Source organism: Sceloporus undulatus, chromosome 7 (genome assembly GCF_019175285.1).
Source record: "Sceloporus undulatus isolate JIND9_A2432 ecotype Alabama chromosome 7, SceUnd_v1.1, whole genome shotgun sequence".
NCBI classification, from domain to species: Eukaryota; Metazoa; Chordata; class Lepidosauria; order Squamata; family Phrynosomatidae; genus Sceloporus; species Sceloporus undulatus.
This window is the reverse complement of record NC_056528.1, coordinates 44892054-44915205: the sequence shown is the minus strand read 5'-3', so window position 1 is coordinate 44915205 and position 23152 is coordinate 44892054. Positions and strand designations below refer to the sequence as shown.

At 42.9% G+C, this 23152-nt stretch overlaps 1 protein-coding gene and 1 long non-coding RNA gene across 5 annotated transcripts in view; one reads left to right on the top strand and one right to left on the bottom strand.

The window, feature by feature from the left end:
- The window catches only part of POF1B (POF1B actin binding protein), a 39584-nt gene extending 22035 nt beyond the window's left edge, over positions 1-17549 (bottom strand). The window contains exon 1 of one of the 4 annotated variants that reach the window (XR_006105045.1): positions 16886-17549. Coding sequence is in view for 2 of the 4 variants with exons in the window: in XM_042479610.1 (XP_042335544.1) it covers positions 16886-17419 (534 nt within the window). In the remaining 2 variants the exon portion in view is untranslated. The remainder of the gene's footprint in view (positions 1-16885) is intronic. The other 3 variants (XR_006105044.1, XM_042479610.1, XM_042479609.1) reach the window with 3 other exon arrangements.
- Positions 17550-18924: 1375 nt separating this feature from the next.
- Positions 18925-21000, top strand: LOC121936912. The gene is made up of 3 exons (XR_006105046.1): positions 18925-19862; positions 20373-20555; positions 20673-21000. It is a non-coding gene; the product is annotated as an uncharacterized LOC121936912 (long non-coding RNA).
- Positions 21001-23152: the final 2152 nt, after the last annotated feature.

The following is a 23152-nucleotide window of genomic DNA, read 5'->3' as shown; positions in this document are numbered from 1 at the left end:
GTCTGTAAAAGAATAGTATGTAATCCGTTTGTCAACTTATTTTTAGCAGTTTTGTTGTTGTAACTGCCTTGAGTCAGCCCGAATTCAAGGCAACTAGTGGATGACACTTTCCAGACCCCCTGCCTCCACTTCCGCTTAGAGTCTGTAGATTCAGGCCCATAGCCTCCCTGGTTGAATATATCTGGCAGTCTTCCTCTCTTTCTGTTGCTTTCCTCCTTCCTTGCAATATTGTCTTTTCTAGTGAGTCATGCCTTCTCATATGTGGTCACAGCACGACAGCCTCCAGTTTCGTCATCTTAGCTTCCAGGGATGTTCAGTTTAATCTGTCAAGGACCCATTAGTTTGACTATGGTCTGTTACAGACTGCCAAAATAAAGCTGCTTCGGGTCTCTTTGGAGGTATGCTGTTTAAATGATATGTGCATCCTAAGAATCCGGAAGCTGCACCAAAGCTGCACTCCAGTGCTTAGGAATGGAGTGTGGCTTTGGGGTGACCTCCGGACTCTTAGGACCCATGCATCATTTAAATAGCATACCTCCAAAGAGACCCGAAGCAGCTTTATTTTGGCAGTCTGTTACAAGCCATAGTGAGTTCCAAGGTTGTGATTGTCAAGGAACATTTTTCTGGGCTACTAACAATGAGATCACCAAAGAACCCATTCTGTGTTCAATTCCTTTATCTGACACAATTCCAAGCAGATTCCAACATGACTTGTTCCATAACCAGAAGGCACATTACGCTGAAACAACATTGGGAATGACCAGTTCAGCTATGTATTTATTGAACTATTATGAGCGATAGGAAAGGAACGACTATAAGTAGTACATCTTAGTAGCAGTTCTGAGTAGTAAAAGGTATGCTACAGCCAAAGATGATGTTGCTATTAACTATCCTCAAGTTGACCCCAACTGATGGTGATGCTGTGGATGAGACATCTCCAAGTCCCCGTCCTCCACTTCTCTGCTCAGGTCCTATAAATTCATAGCCATGAACTTCTACCCATCCAGTGAAGGGTCTATCTCTCTTTCTATTGCCCTCCACCTTTCCTAGCATTATTGTCTTTTCCAGTGAGTCATACCTTCTCATGATGTGGCCAAAATATAACAGTCTCATCTTGAACATCTTGGCTTCCAGGAGCCAAAGAGGAGCACTTTATAAACCACACTGGTTTCAATAGAAATTGGAAGAGTTTAAACTTGGCTGGATCATTCCCCAGATTATGTCTGATTATCCATCACACCATAGCTCTTTTCACCCTTCAAAATATCATTTGAAATCAAACAAGATTTTGTTTGTTATGGGCCTATTTCAGCAGAATAAACACTCTTTTATTAAATAACTGCCATTTCAAAGTAGGTCAACGGATCTCATACCGAAAATCAGAGTGTCTCTTTCTCAGTGTGAGAAAAGCCTGGAGCAACTCTGCAAGCTGCCTCCTAGAACAGATGAGTCAGAACAAAACCTCATGCAGAAAATAACCTAACTTAATAAAATGCTAATTATTATAAACTAGAAAGCCTCAAAGTTATGAGTGTTGTCAACACAGACATGCACAGATGCTTCTTCCTTTACTCAAACATCTACCTGAGTTCTAATGTAAAAGAAATGCATTAATATGAGCAATCTCAATGGAGCGGTGTGTGTGTGTGTGAGAGAGACACACAGAATAAGAGCAGTGAACCTTTTTCAAGAAGGCATGGCAGAGCACATATTTCCATGCTGAAAATCCCTCATTCAGTCCTTGGTCTCGCCAGTTAGCAGGATCCGGCAGAAGGCATATTGGAAAGGCTCTCATTGTGCCTGAGACTAGTTATGTCTTGGAGGTTAATGCCTGCTTTGTGAAAAGGTGGAGGACACATGCATGCATAGGTTGGCTCTCCAGGTTTGGCATGGGTTCCTCCTCCTCTCAGAGTGGATGAAAGGAACCACAGCAGTGTCCATGGACACCATTTACTCCCAACCACTGCTACCATCTTGGTCTTCCATTCTTTTCCATTGTAATGCAGCCAGAGAACTCAAGAATGATATCCTGAGACTTTCTGATGAACTGGGAAGATGATCGGGGAGGGAGGGGCAAAAGGATGCACCACATGCAGCCCTTGGGACCCCAAAAGTCCCTCGGCCTCCAATTTTAATTTATGGAGGCAATTTTGGAGTGGCTTTTTTGCCAGAAAACTGTCAAAGGCTGCCCAAACAACAAGAAAATGTGGGGGTTTGTTTCCACTAACCCCTCAGATCACCCCCTCCCCAAAACTTTTCAAGGAAATACAAAGCAAAAGATATTGGGTTGAAAATTGGTCAAAACGTCAATCAAAAGTAATCGAGTGTCACTTCAGGCACGTGAAATATGTTATGCCCACTGGAGACACAGGAGAAAATGATCCCTGCCCCTGGGGTTACTGAGGGTGTCAATGTAGCATGACCGCCAAAGGCATTTGCTGCCTTCCCAAACGCTGCCTATGCACAGTTGCCCACCTCTGGACTATGATGTTTTTTGCCATCATCACAATTCAGGCTCCTCTGTTGCCTCTGAGTTCAGAACCAACTCCAAGAGTAGCAGGACTGGAAACTGATTTTCCCAGCCACAATAAATTGCAATGAGCTGTCTCTGTTCCAGTCCAAAATATTTTTGGTCACTTAAGATTTCAGACACCAAGATTCATCAGCTTTGCAAAAGACCCATTTCTGGTAGAGGTAAAAACTGCTAGAAAATTATTTCGATTCACACAGCTGCTGAATTTTTTGGATTCTCTGTGGGGTTGTTTGCTATAGAGATTGCCCTGGCAAGGACCTAAAACTTCAACATTTACTACTACACCAATGAGAACAAGTGACTGGAGGAAAGAGGAACAGCAGCAGACACCAATAACTGCTCAATCTTTGGCCAACAATGAAGATAACAACCAGAAGCAGGAAACTGAAACAACAGTTGCAGTAAGGAAGAGTTGGAGCCATGAAGATAGAAGAGGGGCTGTGAGGGTGGTCTTGCCCCAAAGGTCCCCTAAAACCTGGAGCTGGCTTTCAACGGCAGCCAAACAAAGTTGTAGCAACCAGAGCCATCTCTACTATAAGGTGAGGGGTCAGCCACCTCAAACAGCAAATCTGTAATATCACAGAAAAGCATTATTGTATTTTTTACTGTCGGAGATGGGGCAGGGGATTAATGGATTTCTCTAAGTCCTGTGCCAAAGTAATATGGATGCTATGTAACTTTGGCTACTATGCACTTTGTCTTGAGTGAATGGGGAGGTTGCCATTTGGTCCTCTGCCTCAGACAGCAAAATGTCTTAGGACAGGCCTGGTGTCAAGCAATTCATAAAAGCAAGAAGGAAATAAAGCATGTTCTTTGGCCTGTGTCACTCTGCTTTAGATTGCCCCATGGGCCAAACTAGTTGCCTACAGCCATTTTAAACCTAGATGGTATCAGACCAAGGGGAAAAGCATGCATTCTTCTTCATGTCTTTTCTCTTTTAAGAGTATCACTTCTATTTTCAAGTTGAACAATCTCCAACAGATCTTTATAAACTTGCCCAGACAGCACCCCTTAGCCTTAGGGGCCTGGGAAATGCATAACTCATGCTTCTAAGCTCTCCAGATTAGGTGGAGTAAGCTACAAAAAATATTAAACGGGTCTATTACCTGCCCACAAGCTCATATCGGTTGTGGAGAATGAAAGAAGATATTTAAGTGGAATCAAAGTTTAATCTTCAAAGATTTAGAAAGATGGCTTTCCAAATCCTATCACGAATAATGTACTTGAATGCCCTGTGGGAAGTTTCTCTTAACTAGGTTGATCATTCCTTTTTCAGAAGCAGAAGGGCTTAAACATTGTCAAACATGAATCCAGCTGGCTAAGAGTTACATCTCAGAAAGGGACAAGCCCCACATTCAGTTTTACTGGCATGTGTCTAACGGCTGGCAGACATTTGTGAACCGAGTATATATGAGCCTGTGTCCTACTCTTAGTGTCCCAGTTAGAATAGATCCACTGGATCAATGGAATTTGCCTACCTCTTGACATCCTTCAACAATTCATTCAATGGATCTGCAGTGGTCCCTCCACAATTGCTAAGTTTAGGGGTTAAGGACTCCTGTGAATGTGGAAAACCCACAAATAAAAAAAAAATACTATTCTTGTTACCTAAGAGAACACTTCTCTAGGCATCTCCATGTCCTCCAGTGCAACCCTATGGTCAACATCTGCCAGAATCATGCTGGAGGACCTGCAAATGCTTAGAGAAGTGTATTCTCTAGGAACATCTAAGTTCTCCAGCACAACTCTATGGTCAACTTCTGGCAGAGTTGCGCTAGAAGACCTAGAGATTTCTAGAGAGAACATATTTATCAGAACCGCAAAGACAGTAGTCATATCCGCAAAAGTCAAACCCGCAAATGTGAAGAGCCAATTGTACTCTACTTAGGAACTAATCAACAGCATTCAGATCATGATGTGCCAGTTTATATCTGCTTACTCAAGTCTGCTCCCTCCACATTTGAATAAGAGGGAATCATTTTTTATGTTTAGTTATTTTTTAGATTCATTTATATCTCACCTTTCATCCACTGAGATCAAGGTGGTATATGTGGCTTTCCTAATCCCCATTTTATCCTAACAACAAACCTATGAGAGGAGTTAGGCTGAGAGAGAAAGAGAGAGGCAAAGGCGAGATCCACAATGCAGAAATAATCCGGTTTGACGCTGCTTTAACTGCCAAGACTCAATACTATGAAATTCTGGGGTTTGTTGTGGCACCACAGCCCTCTGATAGAGAAGCCTAAATATCTCACAACACTGCAAATCTCAGAATCCCATTGTACTGAATCACAGTAGTTAAAGCGGTATTGAACTGCATTATTTCTACAATGCAGATGCAGCCCGAGGAAATGTCACTGGCCCAAGGTTACCAGTAGCCTTATAGTGACTGGAAACACAAATAAGCATCATCCCAGTCCCCATACAACACAATAACCACTATAACTCTCGCTCTTTTTATTGATTGATTGATTGATTTCATTTATATGCCGCCTTTCTCCTGGAGTGGGACCCAAGGTGGGCCACAAAAGAAATCAGTCAAAACCTAACAGTAAAAATATTCATACTTAAAACAATTTTTACAACAAAAAGGGTACACAGGTAAGAGTAAGTAAATAAAGGTTGTAGAACAAGGCAGGCACATGAACAAGAAACATGCTCACTGACGCATATGTGTCCTCAGGTTGCCTGCTGACCTATGGCAACCCCTTGAATTTCACAGGTTTTTCTTTTCAAGTCTCGAGCTTTTCAAGTCAAATTTAGATGGTGATCACAAAGAACTAGTTTAAACCCAGGGAGTTAGGAAAATGCCTATTTCAATGCAAACTTTTAGACTTGGCTTACCTGATTTTGCTGATTATTATATGGCAACTACCTGTGACCTGAAAAACTTAGGGCTCATCTACATGATTAAAATAATCTACATTTTTTTATTGCTGTTCAAATTCAAAATAAAAAAATCATTTTAACGTAAAATAATCCTTTTTTCATCTGAATACAATGCAATCTGGTGACACGCAATTCTCGTAGTGTATCATGAAAAAAGGATTCTAGCCTATCTTTTCCATTCATTATACAGTACACTAGTTTCCTTGTGATCATGGTATCCACTCCTGACAGGTAAGTATGGTTTTAAGGTATATGTAATCTTTCTATTTTATATGGTTTAAAGTTATACAGTAGCATGTCTCAACGGGTAAATAAAGATTGAATTGAATACTAGCTTTCTGTTTGCAGAAAAGTTTGGTTTTTTACTCAGGGTGATGGAGGACAAATAGGGCATTTAGGTAGGACATCTAGGACTTTTATATTACCTAGATAAGTTAGCTGAATAAATGTATTAGAAGCCATGATTTTGGGTTAGTGAAAACAGATCCCTATTCTTACCTTTCAATGTAATGCTCTCCAAAGTGAGTCGGACAGTAAGAAAACTAGCTTAAAAATAAGTCAGCCAGTAAGGAAGCAGTAGACACCAAGTAAAAGAAATGGAAAACAGGCTGGTTTGTCTTTCTCCTCTGCTTATGAGATTTTCCAGTCTTTCTAGTTAGACGACATCTCAGACTGTTGAGATGCATGTTCCCAATCCTTTCCATTTCGGTTCTGCCCTGCTGTGACCTGGCTGAATACAGTCACCAAAGGAAGAAGAGGAGTTAGCCATCACTCCCAATGTCAGGCCACCTTCAGACAACAATGCATACGTCACAGAAATTTCAAGAGCTAGTTAATCCTTAGCAAGAGAAACTGGGGAGAAACAGCATTAGACAACACTGGGAGAAGCTGAAATAACTATTTGTGACAGCAGCTCTTTTATACCGAGTGCCCCCTTAGAAGGCAAGCAATAAATGCATATTTTTAAAGTGAGACCAGGTTTTCATGGTGGGGCTGATAACAATATAGTGCCATTTTTTAATCCGGTCAACCCACTGCTATCCTGGGAAATGGCATCTGTTTGCACAACAGCCTACAAAGATAGAGAATGCATGGATATTCAAAACGTCAAAAAGGAGCTACAGTCCTGCAATCTGATAAAAGGCATTTTATCTTTTGACACTGAAAGATCACAAGTCTGCATTGTTTCTTAGCCTGCCGTACATATTCTGGCACCCAAATACTACAGTGACAGGGAGGTTTTGAAATACAATATGCTGCTGGCTAACAAGTTTTTGGATTTTTTTAAATGAAAAAAAATGGTCCATTATTTGGATTGGTTCCCCCCTCCCCATTTTTCAGTTTTATTCATTTTTACTCATCCCCTAAAAATAAAGCCATCCCCTCCACACACAGTTTTTCTTGTTGTTTAAAGAGATGGTCTTTCTCAGCTGCCTTGAGGTTATTGCAAGAGGTCAAGATACCTATCCCCAACTATCTGCTCAATTCACTCATTAACAGATGCTGCTTTTAAAGCTAGGGATCTGGTCTTTGTCCAAGCAAACAGAGGGAGAACTGGGGGGATTATCTGCTTTTAGGCACTGGATCCTGAGAAATTAATTCCACTTTTAGATGTCTGAGTTCTATGAAACAGAATCAGTTATAGACATTAAGCAGGGTCAGCCCTGGTTGGTACTTAGATGGAAAATCACCAGTGAGTACCAAGTGCTGTAGGCTATATTTCAGAGGAAGGAACTAGCAAAATAACCTCTTGAGTATTCCTCACCAAAGAAAATTAATGGGGTCGCCATAAGTCAATGGGTGATTTGAAAGCACATACTACCACCATAACTTTCTATTGGATTTTGGTGTACTTTCCTAGGTTCCAATCCAACACCTAATCAATAGGAACAAGCTGCATTGAATTACCATATAATTTATATTACTTAAGACGCCATTCACAGCCCCACCCCAGTTTAACACCACTTTAACTGCCATGGCTCAGTGCTGTGGAATTCTGGGAACTGTAGTTTTGTAAGACATTTAGCCTTCTCTGTCAGAAAGTTCTGGTGCCACAACAATAGCTCACTAAATTCCATAGCACTGACCCATGGAAGTTAAAGTGGTGTCAAACGGGATCATTTCTGCAGTGCAGATGCAGCCTAAAATGGTATTCCTTTTCCTCATTCCCAGCTGTGATTATCTAAACCAGAATTTTTCTATTTGGACTCATTGAGAAGTCACTAGGGGTTCTGCAAAAGATCATCATTATTAAACTGAGCTATAGATGGAACAATTTTAAAGCAAACCTTTCCTGACACCTGAAGATTATCTCAAAGGTTCTTTCAGGGTAAAAAGGTTAAGAAAGGCTGATCTAAACCATTCAGATTTTCTCACCAGCAACTCTCACAAACTCTTATTATTGGCTGCATCATTATGGTAATGGAAAGGGAAATCTAAAGCACCTGGAAAACCAAAGGTGTCCATCCTGATGTAAACTAGAACAGAGCCTTTTCAATACTGGTCCCCCCCCCCAGATGTTTTGGACTTCATCTCCCAGAATTCCTAACCAGTGGCCAAGCTGGTTGAGATTTCTGGGAATCAGAGGTCCAACACTCGGTGAACCAAAATTTGAGAAACACTGAACTAGAACACAGACACAGATGTGTACCCAGCAATATAAGGGGGCATCTTTTTTCCTTCTCTTGTCATTTTTATACTTCTTTAAGAGCACCAAGGAAATTACGGATTTCTTCCCTAAAAACAATAGAATAAACCCAAAGTAGTCATCTCTGGTAGGGATGTTGGTAGGAGAACAGACCAAGCCTCCTTGTAGGATGGCAACCATCTGCATTCAACTTGCCAAAGAGTTTGCAAAGTCAAGCTTGCAAGCTTTCCCACAGTGTTCCTCTCTGTTCCGCCTTTTTATTTTTATTTAACATCACATTTCCTCTTCTGGAGTCACAAATGTAATTTTAATCACTGCAACCCCAATCCTGATAAGATTTTATTTTAAGCAAACAAAAGTTGTCTACAATAACTGTTTGCCTTGAGCTGCAGATAAAGGAACTCTGTTCTACTGAAGAAAATCAGAAACTGACAGATATAAGGGTTATTCATCCAGTGAGTCTGGCAACATCTATCCTGAGGGATGGTGGTGGTCAAAAGAGGACCATCAGCTGAACACATCTGTCCACCCACAGCTTTGCAGAACCTGGTAAATTCCAGGAGCAATGTGCTTTGATTTGGGGAAAGGGAGGGGAATTTTGGCAGTTCTTCCTCCCAGATGGTGGGCACTGAGAAGGGGAACATCTGCCAATGTCCCTCACTCCTGGTCTACATGGATTGGAAGTGGGAAGATGTACTCCCCTGGTCTACATGGACTGGAAGTGGGAAGATGTACACTCCTGGTCTACATGGATTGAAAGTGGGAAGATATATACTGCTGGTCTACATGGATTGGAAGTGGGAATATGTATACTCCTGGTCTACATGGATTAAAAGTGGGAAGATTTATACTCCTGGTTTTCATGGATTGGAAGTGGGAAGATGTACACTCCTGGTCTACATGGATTGGAGGCGAGAAGAGGTCTTGGGCACTCTAGGCATGGTAGAGTGAAATGTTGCACCCACTCAGCTGGGACTAAAACCCATTGAACTCAGTAGGATTTACTTCTGAGGTAGGATATAGGGAGGGTAAAGGCAGAGAAGGCCTTTCCCATCATCTCTTCCCCGATCCTTTTACCTGCAGATGCTGATGACTGAACCCAGGATATTCTCAGATGCTATCCTACTGAGCTACAACCTTTCCCTTCAGAAATAGGAACCTTATTTATACCCACCCAGAACACTGGTCTGTCTAGTAGCTCTCCAGGATCTCAAGAAGCATCTTATTCATCACCTGCTATCTGATCCTTTAAACTGGAAATGTTAGGTATGGAATCTGGGAGGTCTGCAAGCAGAGCATGTGCTCCACAAAGGAATTACAACCCTTCCCTTAAAGGTACTATATCTCCAGGTTTGTCTTCTGCCCCACCCACTCAGAAAGCAACCTGGCATCTGAAGTCCAAAGTCTAATTTATTCGGACCTATCTTCATGCACCTGGCAGCAATACATTTATGTATTGCTTCATACATTTATGTGTTCAGTTCTTGGCAGTATATTAATAGGATAGCAGAATGTATACATTTATATTTATGGTGTCTATACCTTACACGTCTTGGGGGATCTAGGTACAATAAAGTAAATCTGCAATCCTATACACACACAGCTGGGATTCAGACCCATTGAACTCAATGGGATTTACCTCTGAGTATCTACTCAGTGTCAAACTCTGTATGAAAACCGTTGCTTCTTACTACAAAATACCCATAGCCCCCTACACTCTGGGATTACAATATCATCTGGTGAGAAAAGTGGGTTAGACAATAAGAAACAATAAGAAACTTTCTTAACTTATCTCACAAGCTAGTTGATAGAACAGGAAAGTAATTTTATTTTGCTTAGCCCTGAGGAACTGTAGTTCATGGCTCTGGAACAAGCCAGGATATGACATCAAAACTTGAAGTTGGCTTACCATCTCAGTCTATTCCACAGCTATTAACCACATTTTCTGAGTCTGGACAGGTTAACTAGAATACTGCTGGTTAGTTCCAACAAGAGCAGATTGAATCAACTGTCAAATGGTTAGTCAACTTTGTACCTGGCACCAACAATAGGATTTAAAAATATTACTGTCCCAAACCATTTGCACCTGAGACTAACAAGTCCATTTGCTTGCACAAAAGGAAGATCAAAAGAGCTAAGTGTACAACAAAAAGTCTTATTTGCACCTTAGAAAGTCAAATACAGGTAGGTTACTACTACTATGATAACAAGAATAATGTTAAGAATCCTCAGAATGCTTTCTAGGGAGTAAGTCCTGTTGGCTAATAGTGCAACTTCTGAGTAAACACACAGGGGATTTCATTGGGAATTCCTCACAGTAAAATACAAAAATGCCAAACAGATTGGAAATGAAACGGTTCTACGAAAAGCTTGAACATGCAGCCTACAGATAGCATTGACAAGATCACTCTTCATAAGAAACCCGTAAGATAAGCAGCAATTAAATTCAGAAGGGCCTTCACTACTTCTGTAATGAGATAACATTCATCTTTCGTTTTTAAAGTGCCAGAAAATACTTAGCTCTGGCATTTTAAAGCTCCAGTGACAAAAGCCAACTAGACATTGGTTTCTGATTAATTTATCTCTCATGGATAGGATTGATTGATTGACTGATTAATTGATGGAAGGAGAGATCAGAATTTTAGAACAGGTTGATGAAAATGACTATTTCCAATTCACAGGTGGCACTACTGAGTTCGCACCCGGGTAACCAAACACACGGGGCTTTTACAGGCCTTAAAAACAGGGTGTGTTCAGGATGTATAAATGTAGAAGTCTTCAAGGCAGTACATCATTTTAACTATGCATGATGACCAATATGATATTTTGATTCTGCCCGATTGTAGAAGCACACCTGCTTCATTCTGCTTGACACTTCGCTCCATATTTGACTTCTGGAGAAACTGGTTTGGCCTGTTTTGGAGCAGTGGGCTGTGCTTAGCACTGACTGGCAGGTGCCTATAACATCAAAACCTATTCCTCCTGCCTAGAACAAACTCACCAGTTAAAAAAGGATGTGCGGTTGTTGTTTTAGAGAGAACACCCGGTTGCACAGAAGTACAAGCAGAGTCTGAAACAACACCAGATACCAGAAGCATGCATACGGAGGAACAAAAGTTGAACCCAAATCAGCATTAGAATCACTGTCTTCACATGTCAAGGGGGTGAGGGTTGATGTCAGCTCAGATGTGGAAAAAAACATGTGCAAACTCTTGTTTTTCCATGGGTTTTTGTAAAGTGCCTAAAAGAATTAGTTTGGTCTGTCCAAGGCTGCTTCCATTTCATTCACCCCGAGGCAAAGACTGTATCTGCCTCACTGTCAGAAAGAAGAAAACTCTTTCACCTGAACATGATTAATGTCATAAGGAGTGCTATCTTTACATATCCTGTATGTTAAATATGGGAAACCAAGTTATCAGTGCCAGTACTGCACACACAAAAACCTGTTTTGACACAATAGACTTCCACATACTGTACATAGCATCCAGTCTTCCACGTTATTGCTTGAAATAGATTTCTAAATAACAATTTACCCACAAACATCAGCTCCTTTGCAGCAAAGATTTCCCAATGTATCTAGTGTGATATACAGTACAACCCTCCCCTCTATTTGCCAAATGTACAGTTACGTTTTCAGAGGAGAAGAGGCAAATGACATCTTTTTTTAAGTGCAATTGTTATAAAAATTATAGGCAGTCTTTCAGATGATTCAGAAATCAAATAGCACCACTGATCCTGTACTAAAAGAAAACATTTAAATCATTTTGCCAAAGCTTTTATATGTACAATGGGCCCTTGTTATCCACTAAGGTTTGGTTCCTAATTTTTATATGAGTCTTAGGATAGTGATTATGTTTTATCTGTGTATGCATTTTGGTATTTTGTATTTTATTTTATTGTTGATATGGTCAGCCGACTAATCAATAAACATTGTTGTTATTGTTGTTGTTTCCAGGAACCCCCATGGATAACAAAATTTGTGGATGCTCAAGTCCCATTAAATACATAGTAATATGGTGTCCCTTATATAAAATGGAAAATCAAGCTTTGCTATTTGGAATTTATACTTTTTTGGAATATTCTCAAGTTGTGGATACTTGAATCTGTGGATAAAAAAATCCGTGGATGAGGAGGACTGACTGTATTTGGCAGGGTAGAAATATGGGCCTGTTACAGACTGCCAAAATAAAGCTGCTTCAGGTCTCTTTGGAGGTATGCTATTTAAATGATGCATGGGTCCTAAGAGTCCGGAGGTTGCTCCAAAGCCACACTCCATTCCTAAGCACTGGAGTGCAGCTTTGGTGCAGCTTCCGGATTCTTAGGATGCATGCATCATTTTAAACAGAATACCTCCAAAGAGACCCGAAGCAGCTTTATTTTGGCAGTCTGTAACAGCAGGCCATGGTCCACAATTTCAGCTGGAATAGTTTCTTTTCCATAGCCCAGAGTTAGGAACTGGTTAAGCCTCCAGATGTTGGTGGATGGTAACTCCCTTTAGCCTTTTAGTGGCGAGAAATGCTTCAACTGTTGGAGCTGCAGCTCAACATCTGGAGGGCCACATCAGTCCCACCCCTGCACTAACTTTTTTGCATTTGTTAAATACTGTATTGCTGCATGTAGCTGCAAGTTCAATCTACAGATTTAATCTGTGCCAACGCTGCATCTAGATATAGAGCTTTTGCGTTTGCTTTTTCAGAAACTCTGGGACAATGAAACTCTGGGAACACAACTGGAAAGTACATATTCGCAGGATAAGAATGAAAGGAGACACAGAGTCCCACATGTTGTGTGATGGTCAAAAACTTTCATTTCTTAAAATGCCCAACACTGTAGATGCTTTATGTGTTGTCTCAATATCACATACATAGTAGTTGTGTATGCAAAGGGATCTTGAAGCAACTTTGATTGAAAAATAGAAGTTGGTAGCATGAGGTTTCGTAGACTTGAGCCTACTTCCTTAGATGCATTTGAACATGTGTTTTTGTCTATTTTATAACAGTCCCTGAAGGTGGCCAATTGGTGATAAGGTCAATTTATGCTGGGCTTGTTAAGAAATAAAACGTTTTTGACACTTGCACAGCATGTTGGTTCTACTATTACTCCCCTGCTTTCCCATTCTGTTATCCTTGCCTCCTCTTTCCTTCTTAGTAAAATGCTTCTTTGCTTTCATTTTATTCTAAGAATCCTAAACTGTTTGCCAAGAATACAAAACACGCAGCGCTTCTGTTCCTGGCAAAAACACCTTTTGACTTGTTCTAAAAGAAACAACAACGGCTTCTATACCAAACAATCCACTCCCTAAAATGCTGGCCTCGGTATCTCTCCAAAGCTGCGATAATACACCAAAGGCCACGGAGTATCAGAGATCGCATAGATTTCATAATCTAAGTCTAAAATGCCAATGCAAGTGCAAGTACAAAACACTTTAGGTGACTTTTGGCTCGGCCTTCTCTTTTCAGGCCTAACATACCTCACAAAATTGTTTTAAGTGTAAAAGGTGACAGCGGCACAAAATGTGTTACCTTGAGGGGCACAAAAGCAAAGGTAACCATGGTGGTCCCAATTCCAAAATTCATATTAGTGTAAACCTTTAATTTGTCTCCAACCTTTTGAATCAGAAAATCAACCTGACAGCATCTCCCAAACTCCTGATAGTCTGTTGGGTTGCAGAGCAAAATGGATTTTCTCCATGCAAGTTGCAAGCAAGAGAGTCAAACAAGTCATGTAAGGCACACTCCTATGTCACAAGTGGAATCAAACACCAATGGACATATTGCCCCAATCCTCCTCCCAACCTTTGTAAGACCAGTCTTCCAAAATTAAACCAGGAACCCTAGACACTAATACTGTGAGAGCCAACGTGGCATAATAGTTTGAGCGTTGGACTAGGACTCTGGGGACCAGGATTCGAAACCCTGCTTGGCCATGGAAGCCCACCTTGGGCAAGTCATACTCTTTCAGCCTCAGGCAAGGGCAAGCCTCCTCTGAACAAATCTTGCCACGAAAACCCCAGGATAGGATCACCTTATGGTCGCCACAAGCTGGAAATGACTTGAAGGCACACAACACACACACACTACAGTGCGCCCTTGTTATCCACTGGAGTTTGGTGCCAGGATGCACACACACACATCCAGATACCAAAATCCATGGATGCTGAAGTCCCATTAAATACAATGGCATAGTAAAATAGTGTCCCTTAAATAAAATGGCAAAATCAAGGTTTGCTTTTTGGAATTTATACTGTTTAAAAAATATTTTCAAGCCGTGGATAAAGCATCTTATGTGTCTTATGGTATCCTAGGATTTGTAGTTTGGTGACACTAGATCTCTCTGGATGAGGAGTCTAAATATCACCTCCACTGCCAATCCCAGGATTCGATAAGATGCTGCCAGGACAGTTAAAGTGGAACCAAAGTGCTGTATTCATCTACTGTGACCAAGTCCCTTCTCCAAGAAAATATCTGTAAGATCAGTTCACTAGTTGTTGTTTTCAAATGGAAACGGGTTGAAGAGGATTATAGCTCCTCTTGTAAACATTAACTTGTTATCACTAGGCTGTTAAAAGTGAATCCCCACATTCCTTTACTTTACAGTGCTCTCTGTAATATTTACTTAGAGGTAATCCCACTAAAGTCAAGGGGACTTTCTAGCCAACATGCTCTAAGGTCGATGTGGTTTTAATATATCCAAAACAACAACCTTCTCAACCTACTCAAGGGGACAGTTACTACTAGGCACTTAGTATCATTACTGAAGAATAGCTTCTTAGGTGTAAATGTTATATTTGGGGCTTTACTTGGAAATTATTCTCCTCGTTATACTTGTGTCAAAAATGACAATCCAATAGTATATTTTCCCCTTAAGAAAAAGTAATAAAGGTGTTGAAAACGGTTAAGCGTTTTTTGTAAGCTGCTCTGAAAATGGGGGTATAAATACAATATATATATATATATATATCCCTAACCACTTTTGTGACTCATTGGCAAACAGCATTAACATGTAGTAAAATTGAAGGCACTGGGGAAGGGGAAAACCACATTACAGGCGGATAGACACAGTCCAGGAAACCACAGCTATGGATCTGCAAGACCTGAATTAATAATATGGTCTCTCAGAAGTCTCTCGTTCACCACAAATGACGCCAACTTGACAGCAAATAACAACAGTGTAGTTTCTCCATACCACAAATAATTGTGTATGCAACTCTATCAGGTCTCCTTTTACTCGCCTTTGTCTAAGATAACCAGCACCAAACACTGCAGCATTTCCTTGTAGCACCTTTGAGACTAACAGAAGGAAGGAAGGAAGGAAGGAAGGAAGGAAGGAAGGAAGGAAGTTGACAGCATGAGCTTTCGTAAGAGTTTATCACACTGGGGCTAATTTTGGCATTAAAGAAAGATTAAAGTGCATTTAAAGCATCCTGAAAATAAAGTGAAAATGGCAAGGAATTGCGCGAATGATCATCCCACGCAATTGCACAAATTAAAGCGATGTCGGAAATGCATTGTTACCAAAATCCCGAAAGTAAAAAGGATGCGTTTTAATGCTTCTTTGTGACCACTTCAATGGCGGGTTTTGTGCAACTTTGTGTGAAACCGTTTTGTATAATTACACGATTTTCCCGTGATATTCATGGGATGAACTCCCGATCTCCTTCGTGTGATAAACTCCATAGTCTTGAGCCTACTTCCGCAGGTGCATTCGCTGGAGTGGAAAGCCAGGGACAGACCTATACATGCGGACCAAATATGAAGACCAGATAGCTATCCAGAGCAACAATATGGTAACCATTATTAGTATGAACATAGACTATCTTGCTTATACTGTAGATTACAGCGGATGTTTGTAATCTATAATTTCTATAATTCTTTGGAATTTTGAATGTTTTAAAGATAAGATTTATCAAAGTATTATAATGAATTTTCAATCCAATAAAGATATAAATTATATATATATATATATATATATATATATATGCAGACCAGGGACAGACCCCATTTAGCGGGATGGAGAGGAAATCCATCAACCTCTTCAAGAAAAGGATCAAATGTATCCTGAGGAAGAAGATTTAGAGACATACTAACACAAAAGACCCTACTTGCCCAAAGGGAAACTATACTTGTCTATAGAGAAACACTTGAAAATACGTGTCCATGGAGAATTCAAAGGCCTAGCTGTGTTAGTCTGTAGCCTCAGTGTGTAGAGAGATCTTGGAGCCCCTTTGAGACTCAAAGAAAGAAGTTGGCAGCAGGGCCTTTTAAAATAAAACATGCCTCTGAGACAAACAGGGGGCTTTAAGTCTACAAAAGCTCCTTTCTTCTAGTGAGTTTCAAAGGGGGCACAACAACAACAATCACAACAACAACAACAACAACAAGGGAGTGGCGCCCCAATAAGGTAATATACTATAATACCCCACGGGATGAATCCCATGCAGAAACTAAAGTTAAACTGGAAACAACCCGCATTTGCAGGAAGTTTATCAGATGATGTTTGCGTTTCTGCATGGGATTTCACGCATTTGCCCTCTGTTTCATAGACTCCATGAAGAAGAAGAAGAAGAAGATGGAGAAGAAGAAGAATAGGAAGGAGGAGGGGGATAAAGAAGGAGGAGGAGAGGAAGAAGAAAGAATGAAGAAGAGCAGAAAGAAAAAGGAAGAAGTAGGAGAAGGAAGGAGTAGGAAGAAGAAGGAGAAGAAAGGAAGAAGGAAGGAAGGAAGGAAGGAGGGAAGAAGGAAAGAAGGAAGAAGGAGGGAGGAAGAGAGTTGGCGCCCTAACGATAACCTCCTCCTCCTCCTGCTGGTAGTACTGACCTGTCTGGGGGTGGGGGGCTCGGTGCTCCAGAGGAGTCCCTGGTGTCCGGGGGTGGCCTCGAAGGGCGAGGGGGCCCTGGGCAGGGAGCCATTGGGGGCCACGGGGAGCCAGTTCTTGCCTGCTCCGGGGGAGCTGTAGGTGCGGACCCTCTCGTAGACCACGCTGCCCCCGGAGGGCTCCTGGCCCTGGAGCGGGAAGGGCTCCGTCGGGGCGCAGGGCAGCGGCGGCAGGGGCTCCGGGCGGCGCTGGTGGCTCCGGGGCAGAGAGGCCGGGGCTGGGGCCGGTCCGGGGCAGGAATGCTGCTGCGGGGTCTCGTAGTAGGGCCTGCTGGCCGAGACGACGGGCGGCTGCGGGGGCAGAGGCCGGGGGGCAGTGGGGGGTCCGCAGGGCTGGAAGGAGGAGGGAGGCGGCGGAGGAGGAGGAAGGTAAGCGGGCGCCTGAGGGGGAGAGTAGCAGGGCGGCTGGGGCCTCAGGCAGCCCTGCGAGGGAGGCAGCGAGGGAGGCTGCACCTGTTGCTGGAGCCCGTACATCATGGCCGAGAAGGAGAGCAGAGGAAGAGGAAGAGGCCTGGGCAGAGGGAGCAGGGAGACTGGGCCAGGCTCACGAAGAAGAGGCCCCGCTGGTGTCCTCCTCCGTCCCGGCCTCCGCCCCGAAGAAGGAAGGGCAGCCGCCGCCTCCCGCCTCGAGCGCTTCCCTCCCAGAAGGGGAAGGAGGAGGAAGGGAAGGAGAACAGAAGGAGAAGGAGAAGAAAGAGGAGAGAAGAAGAGGAGGAGAGAAGGAGAGGGAAAGGAGGAGAAGAGGAGAGGAGAAAAAGAGGAGAAGGGGGAAAGAGGAGAATTAGGAGGAGGAGAAGGAGAAGGAAAGAAGGAGAAAAAGAAGTGGAAGAGAAGGAGAAGAGAAGGAGAGAGAAGGAGAACAAAAGGTGAAGAAGGAGAATAGGAAAAGGAGCAGAAGACAAGGGGGAGAGAAGGAGAAGAAAAGGAGCCTTTGGTTCCCCAGCGGAAGCAAAGCCCAGAATCCTAAAAGCCTTGCCTTGGAAGGGACCCCGAGGGTCCTCCAGTCCAGCCCCATTTGGCCACAAAAGACCCACTCATAGAAACATGGCCTTGGAAGGGACCCCAAGGGCCATCCATCCAACCCCTTCAGCCGCCCATCGAATGGCGCCAAGGAGCCAAGAACCCAAAGGCCATGGCTCCTCTTCTTCGTCCTGAAGAGAAAGGACCAGCGGAGGCTCAACATGAGACACTTAGGTTTATTGCCCAGGGAGAAATGTGGAGGATTAACCCATCAACATTGTGCAATTGAGATTAAAACGTGGTTAAAATGAGATTAACACAAGAGCCTTTATTCCGTGAATAACCAGGAAATAACCAGGCAAGAAACAGCAAAACCTCATTGATGGGAAAAACCCCGTGAATGATTTGCTGCTGTTTCTTGCCTGTTATTCACGGGATAATGGCACTTTAATCACGTTTTGTCTCAACGTCATACAAAAACCATTAATGCAGTTGCAGGATTATCACAGGTTAATCACCATTTATACTTCCAATGATCCCCCATGTGCTAAACTGCACTATTAGAAGTTTAGCCCATGCAAAAACAATTCACACGTTGTTGTTGTTGTTTAAAGTGGTGTTAACCTGGATGGAAAATAGGCAAAAGACACTTAAGCAATGGCTTAGAGAGATTGTAAACCGCTTGGAGAGTGCTGAGTTCACTGCTCAGCAGTATAAAAATGTAAATGCTATTGCTGTTCCTCTTAAGAAAAAGAAACTTTAGAAGCAATTGCAATAGAAAGTTGTAGACAGCCTTGTTTGACTCTCCATTGACCGAAAATAGCTTGCCATTGCCCAAAATCATCTCTCACACAATAATGTGAAACGCCATGAGTGCGTTCGGACTGACTTCCCATTGCCCAAAATTGCGTGTGGTAGTCTATCACGCAATAACGCTAAACCCCATGATTGCGCTCGGATTGCCATTGGATTATACTTCCAATTTCCTTTGCCTGATAAACTCCTGAGTCAACCTTGGAGCCCTCTTCTAGGATCGAACTTACAACGTTGTGGCCGCAGGACTGGCATTTAACCACTGCACCAACAGGACTCCTCTTAGACGGACCCATCCTATCCTCCTATTTGGAGCAAGGACAGGCTACCAAGTATACACATTTCTCAAAGGGGTACAGCAAACATGGTGATACTCAATGGGCTTCGTAGCCATGCTCAAAATGGAGGACATTTTGGAATTCCTCCTGGACAGAAGTTCAAAATGTAGGACACATCTTGGAGAAGCAGGACCTCTTTTTACCCTGCGCTTTCATCCTCATGGAAGACACTCAACGCTGCAGAGCCAACCACCCAAGAGTTGGCATTTTTCCTACCTTCTTCCTATCCGGAGGATTCTCTACTTCCAGATTTATTCTCAAGGGTACACAGTTCCATACCTGACACATTAAGTAGTCTATTCTTGTTCTTTCCTTTGTGTCCACTTCTAAAGTTGGTTCTTAAATGGGTGCATTGAGGGTAGCATAATTCCAGCCTCGCCTCTAGCAAGCTTTTTGTCTTGGTAAGATAATAACCATATCCATCTCGTAATTTCTAACAACACTGGCATGCGAGGGCTGCGCTGTTATTATATCCCTGTTGATGGTTCTTAAAAGCAGCCAGTGTAAATTACTTATAATATTCATTAAAGCCACACGAGCGCAAATCCATAATAAGCACGTCTCCTTTTCAGAGGCAGTTTCCCAGAGGCTGCTGTACAAAATCCGTTCGGAAAGGCGCCAAAAGGGAAGCGAAGAAAAGATTTCCTACCTTGTGATATTATATGCAAATAGCCACAACATTACAGTCTGCAATGTGTGAAGGAACAACCTTTTCTCATGTGCCAGGGAGTTCCTTCAACCCTGCTCCTTTCTCTGCTCCTTTTATTGCTCCCCGGCCAATACTAATGGACCACTGAGCCAGTTTATAGGTAAGAAACATACCAAGGCATTGTTTGTTGTGTGTCTTCAAGTCATTTCCCATTTATGGCGATCCTCTTGGCAAGATTCTTAGAGGGGGTTTGCCATTGCCATCCTCTGAGGCTGAGAGTGTGTGACTTGCCCTAGGTTTATCTATTGGGTTTCATGGCTGAGTCAAGAATCGAACCCTGGTCTCCAGTGTTGCATCCAGTGCTCAAACTACTACACCACACTGGCTTCTTACCAACACACTCCCAGAAATGGCCACTGAGAATGGTTTGCTCCCATCCTCCTTTTAGGAGGACATTGTACCCACAAGACACTGGAGGTAGCCAAAATTGTTTCCTCTAGAAGGAGGATGGGAACAAACCATTCTCAGTGGCCATTTTTGGGAGAAATGGCTGAAAGTGGGATATATGTGGTCAAGAAAGAAATGTGTGACATGCGGCCTCCTAACACCTTGTAAAGAAACCACATGCCACAGCAATGTTTTGTTTTTTGTTGTTGTTATTTGCCATCAGGTCAACACTGATATATGGCGGCACTATGAATGAGTGATCTTCATGGGACACAATTGTCAGCAGTCCTGCTGAGGTCTTTCAAAGTCAGGGTCATGGCTTATTTGATTGAATCAATCCACCTGAAATGAAGTCTTCCTCTTTCCCTAGTGCCTTCCACTTTACCAAGCAAGATCATCTTTTCCAGTGAGTCATGTCATCTTGTGATATATCCAAAGTACAATAGCCTCAGTTTAGTTATATTGGTCTCTAGTAAGAGTTCAAGCTTGATTTGTTCTAATACCCATTTATTTGTCTTTTTAGTAATCCAAGGTATCCATAGAACTCCTTTAACTGCCGTTGAGGACATTGTTCCATCATCAGTGCTGAAGAAAGCTTCATCTGCCAATCCAGTCAAGGTTTGTACCTGGAATGGAAGGCAGCCCCATCTTGTTCCTTCTTCCATCAAGCAGCAGCATGTTTTGGGTTGTTCCTGGGCCCAATAAATTTAGCTGTCTGAAGTACTCTCCAACTCATCCCTTCAACCCATGGGAGCTGATATCTTAGCAAGTCTTACTCCATCATTCAGTCACCAATTCCAGTCTCCTTGTGTTCCTCCAACCGCACCTATGATGCACCTGAAACACATTGTTTCACCCTTCTGCATGGCAAGGCCAGCCCAGAACCAACAGATACCAAACCCCAAGAGCATTCACTGAGCCTCCCAAGGAGAGGAAAAGGGAAAAGAAGGGGGGAAGAGGAGAGGGGGGACGGGGGACAAATCGCGACAGGCCAGAGGCACGGCGGGCAGAGAACCGGGGCGGAGCGGGAGATACAGTGAGAGCGGAGGCTTCACCGTGGATTTGGCTGGCCTGGTTTGGGGGCATGCCTGAAAAGCACAAGTGGACAAGAAAGTCAAGGCAGTTCGTAGGTAAACATTGGAAATGGAGCTTGTGAAAGTTATTTTGGAAGATAGGAGCGCAAACCACTTGAGGTTAAACCAACTGTAATGCATGGTTGGGGTGTAAGGCCACAGGGGAATGGCGTTGTGGGGAGGTTAAAAACAACAAAACAAGCCCATGCAATACTAGTCACCGTAATAATGAGATGAATTGTTGGGTCTGGACGTCTGGTGCAATTGGATTGGGCGGCTAATTGGTGGACTGTACACATGCCAGAGTTTTTGGGACCTAGCCTTCTTTATGGGGGCATTTGGTAAGTTTGGGGGCAGGTTTAAGCCTTTGGAGGGTTGCGCTTGGTCTGTCATCGCTGCCTCGTGACCGAAGGTTGGCCTTGTAACATATGGAAAGACATAGGGTTGAAGCTGGTCTGCTGATGAAAAAGTGGACAGTTGGTCCCTATTTGTGGGGTTGGGGTGATGGTGGATGAAGGACCCCCGGTGAAGTGGGGAAACCCGCAAATAAAAAAACCAGAGTGCGGGTACCGTAAGAAAACATCCTTAGGAATCAGGTCCCCAACAGTGAGCTATAGCGCACATCTGCCAGAGTTGATCATAGAATGGCTGGGCGGCCCATGCAGAGGTGCTCTAGGCGTACTCTACGTGCAACTTCTGGCGGAGTTGCGCGCGGGGACTTAGAGATTCCAGACAGAGCATACTAACCAAAACACAAATACGCAAGCTGCAAAGTCAAACGCTGCAAATGTGAAAGGCCAACTGTACAGCGGAAAAGTGTCACATTCAAACGTGTAGCTTTATGCAGGATTAGTGTTTTATACCGGGTCCCCTCCCCCAAGGAAGGCAAGATACACCGTTCCTCCTCAACCCTTTATTCTCCAACAGCTCTACAAGCAGGTTGGAGAAAGTGACTCAAGGAACTGGTATCTTGGGAGCAGGGGATTGAACGGCACTTTCCAGATCTTGACCATACCTACTATTGACTCCCAATAGCTCACACTCAGTAGGATTTGCACATAACTCCCAAAGAGGACACACATTTAAGGCCATGTGCAGCGTGGCGGCAAAGATTAACCTGACACAAAAGCGTAAGGTGAATCATTGCTTTGTTTCTTTACCTGAACATTTATATTCTTCATCACTCATTCATTCCTTTCCCTCCCTCTCCTTGAGTAGATACACTTGGAATGTTTAAATAACACGACCGGATTTAAATAGTACGCAGGGTACACACCAGTCCAAAAAAACTCACATGACAAAATCCACTGCTGCTTCCGTTTCCGTGTTTCCAATGGTTAGAGCGAAGGCCATTTCTGGGCACGGTGCCCAGAATGCGCTAAATGGCACTTACTTCAAGAGGGGTGTGTATTCAAACCACAAGAAAACAGGAGGCACCCTGCCAACCAGCTTCCCGCCCTCAGTCTGTGAAAATTCAAATGCAAGATATACAATGTGGCACTTCCGACGAGCAAGGTAGGAAGGGACTAACAGAGCAATCCCAACATATATACACTAAAAAAAGTGAGGAGCCAGAACAGGATGATTCTTAAATATACACATATTGTTCCAGTTGTAAGTTCTTTATCAGCCCAAGATCACTACTACATGAACCTTTCAGAATGCTAAAATCATCTCTACAGTGGACCTCTGTATCCACAGGTTTCTTGTTCATGCATTCAACCCTCCACAGCTTGAAAATATTCAAAGCTATATAAATTCCAAAAAGCAAACTTGATTTTGCCATTTTATATAAGGGGCATCGTTTTACACTACACCGTGTATATAATGGGACTTGAGCATCTACACAGATTTTGATACTCTGGTCCGGGAACCAAACCCCAGCAGATACCAAGTGCCCACGGCATTGTTGTTTACATTCCTTTTCACT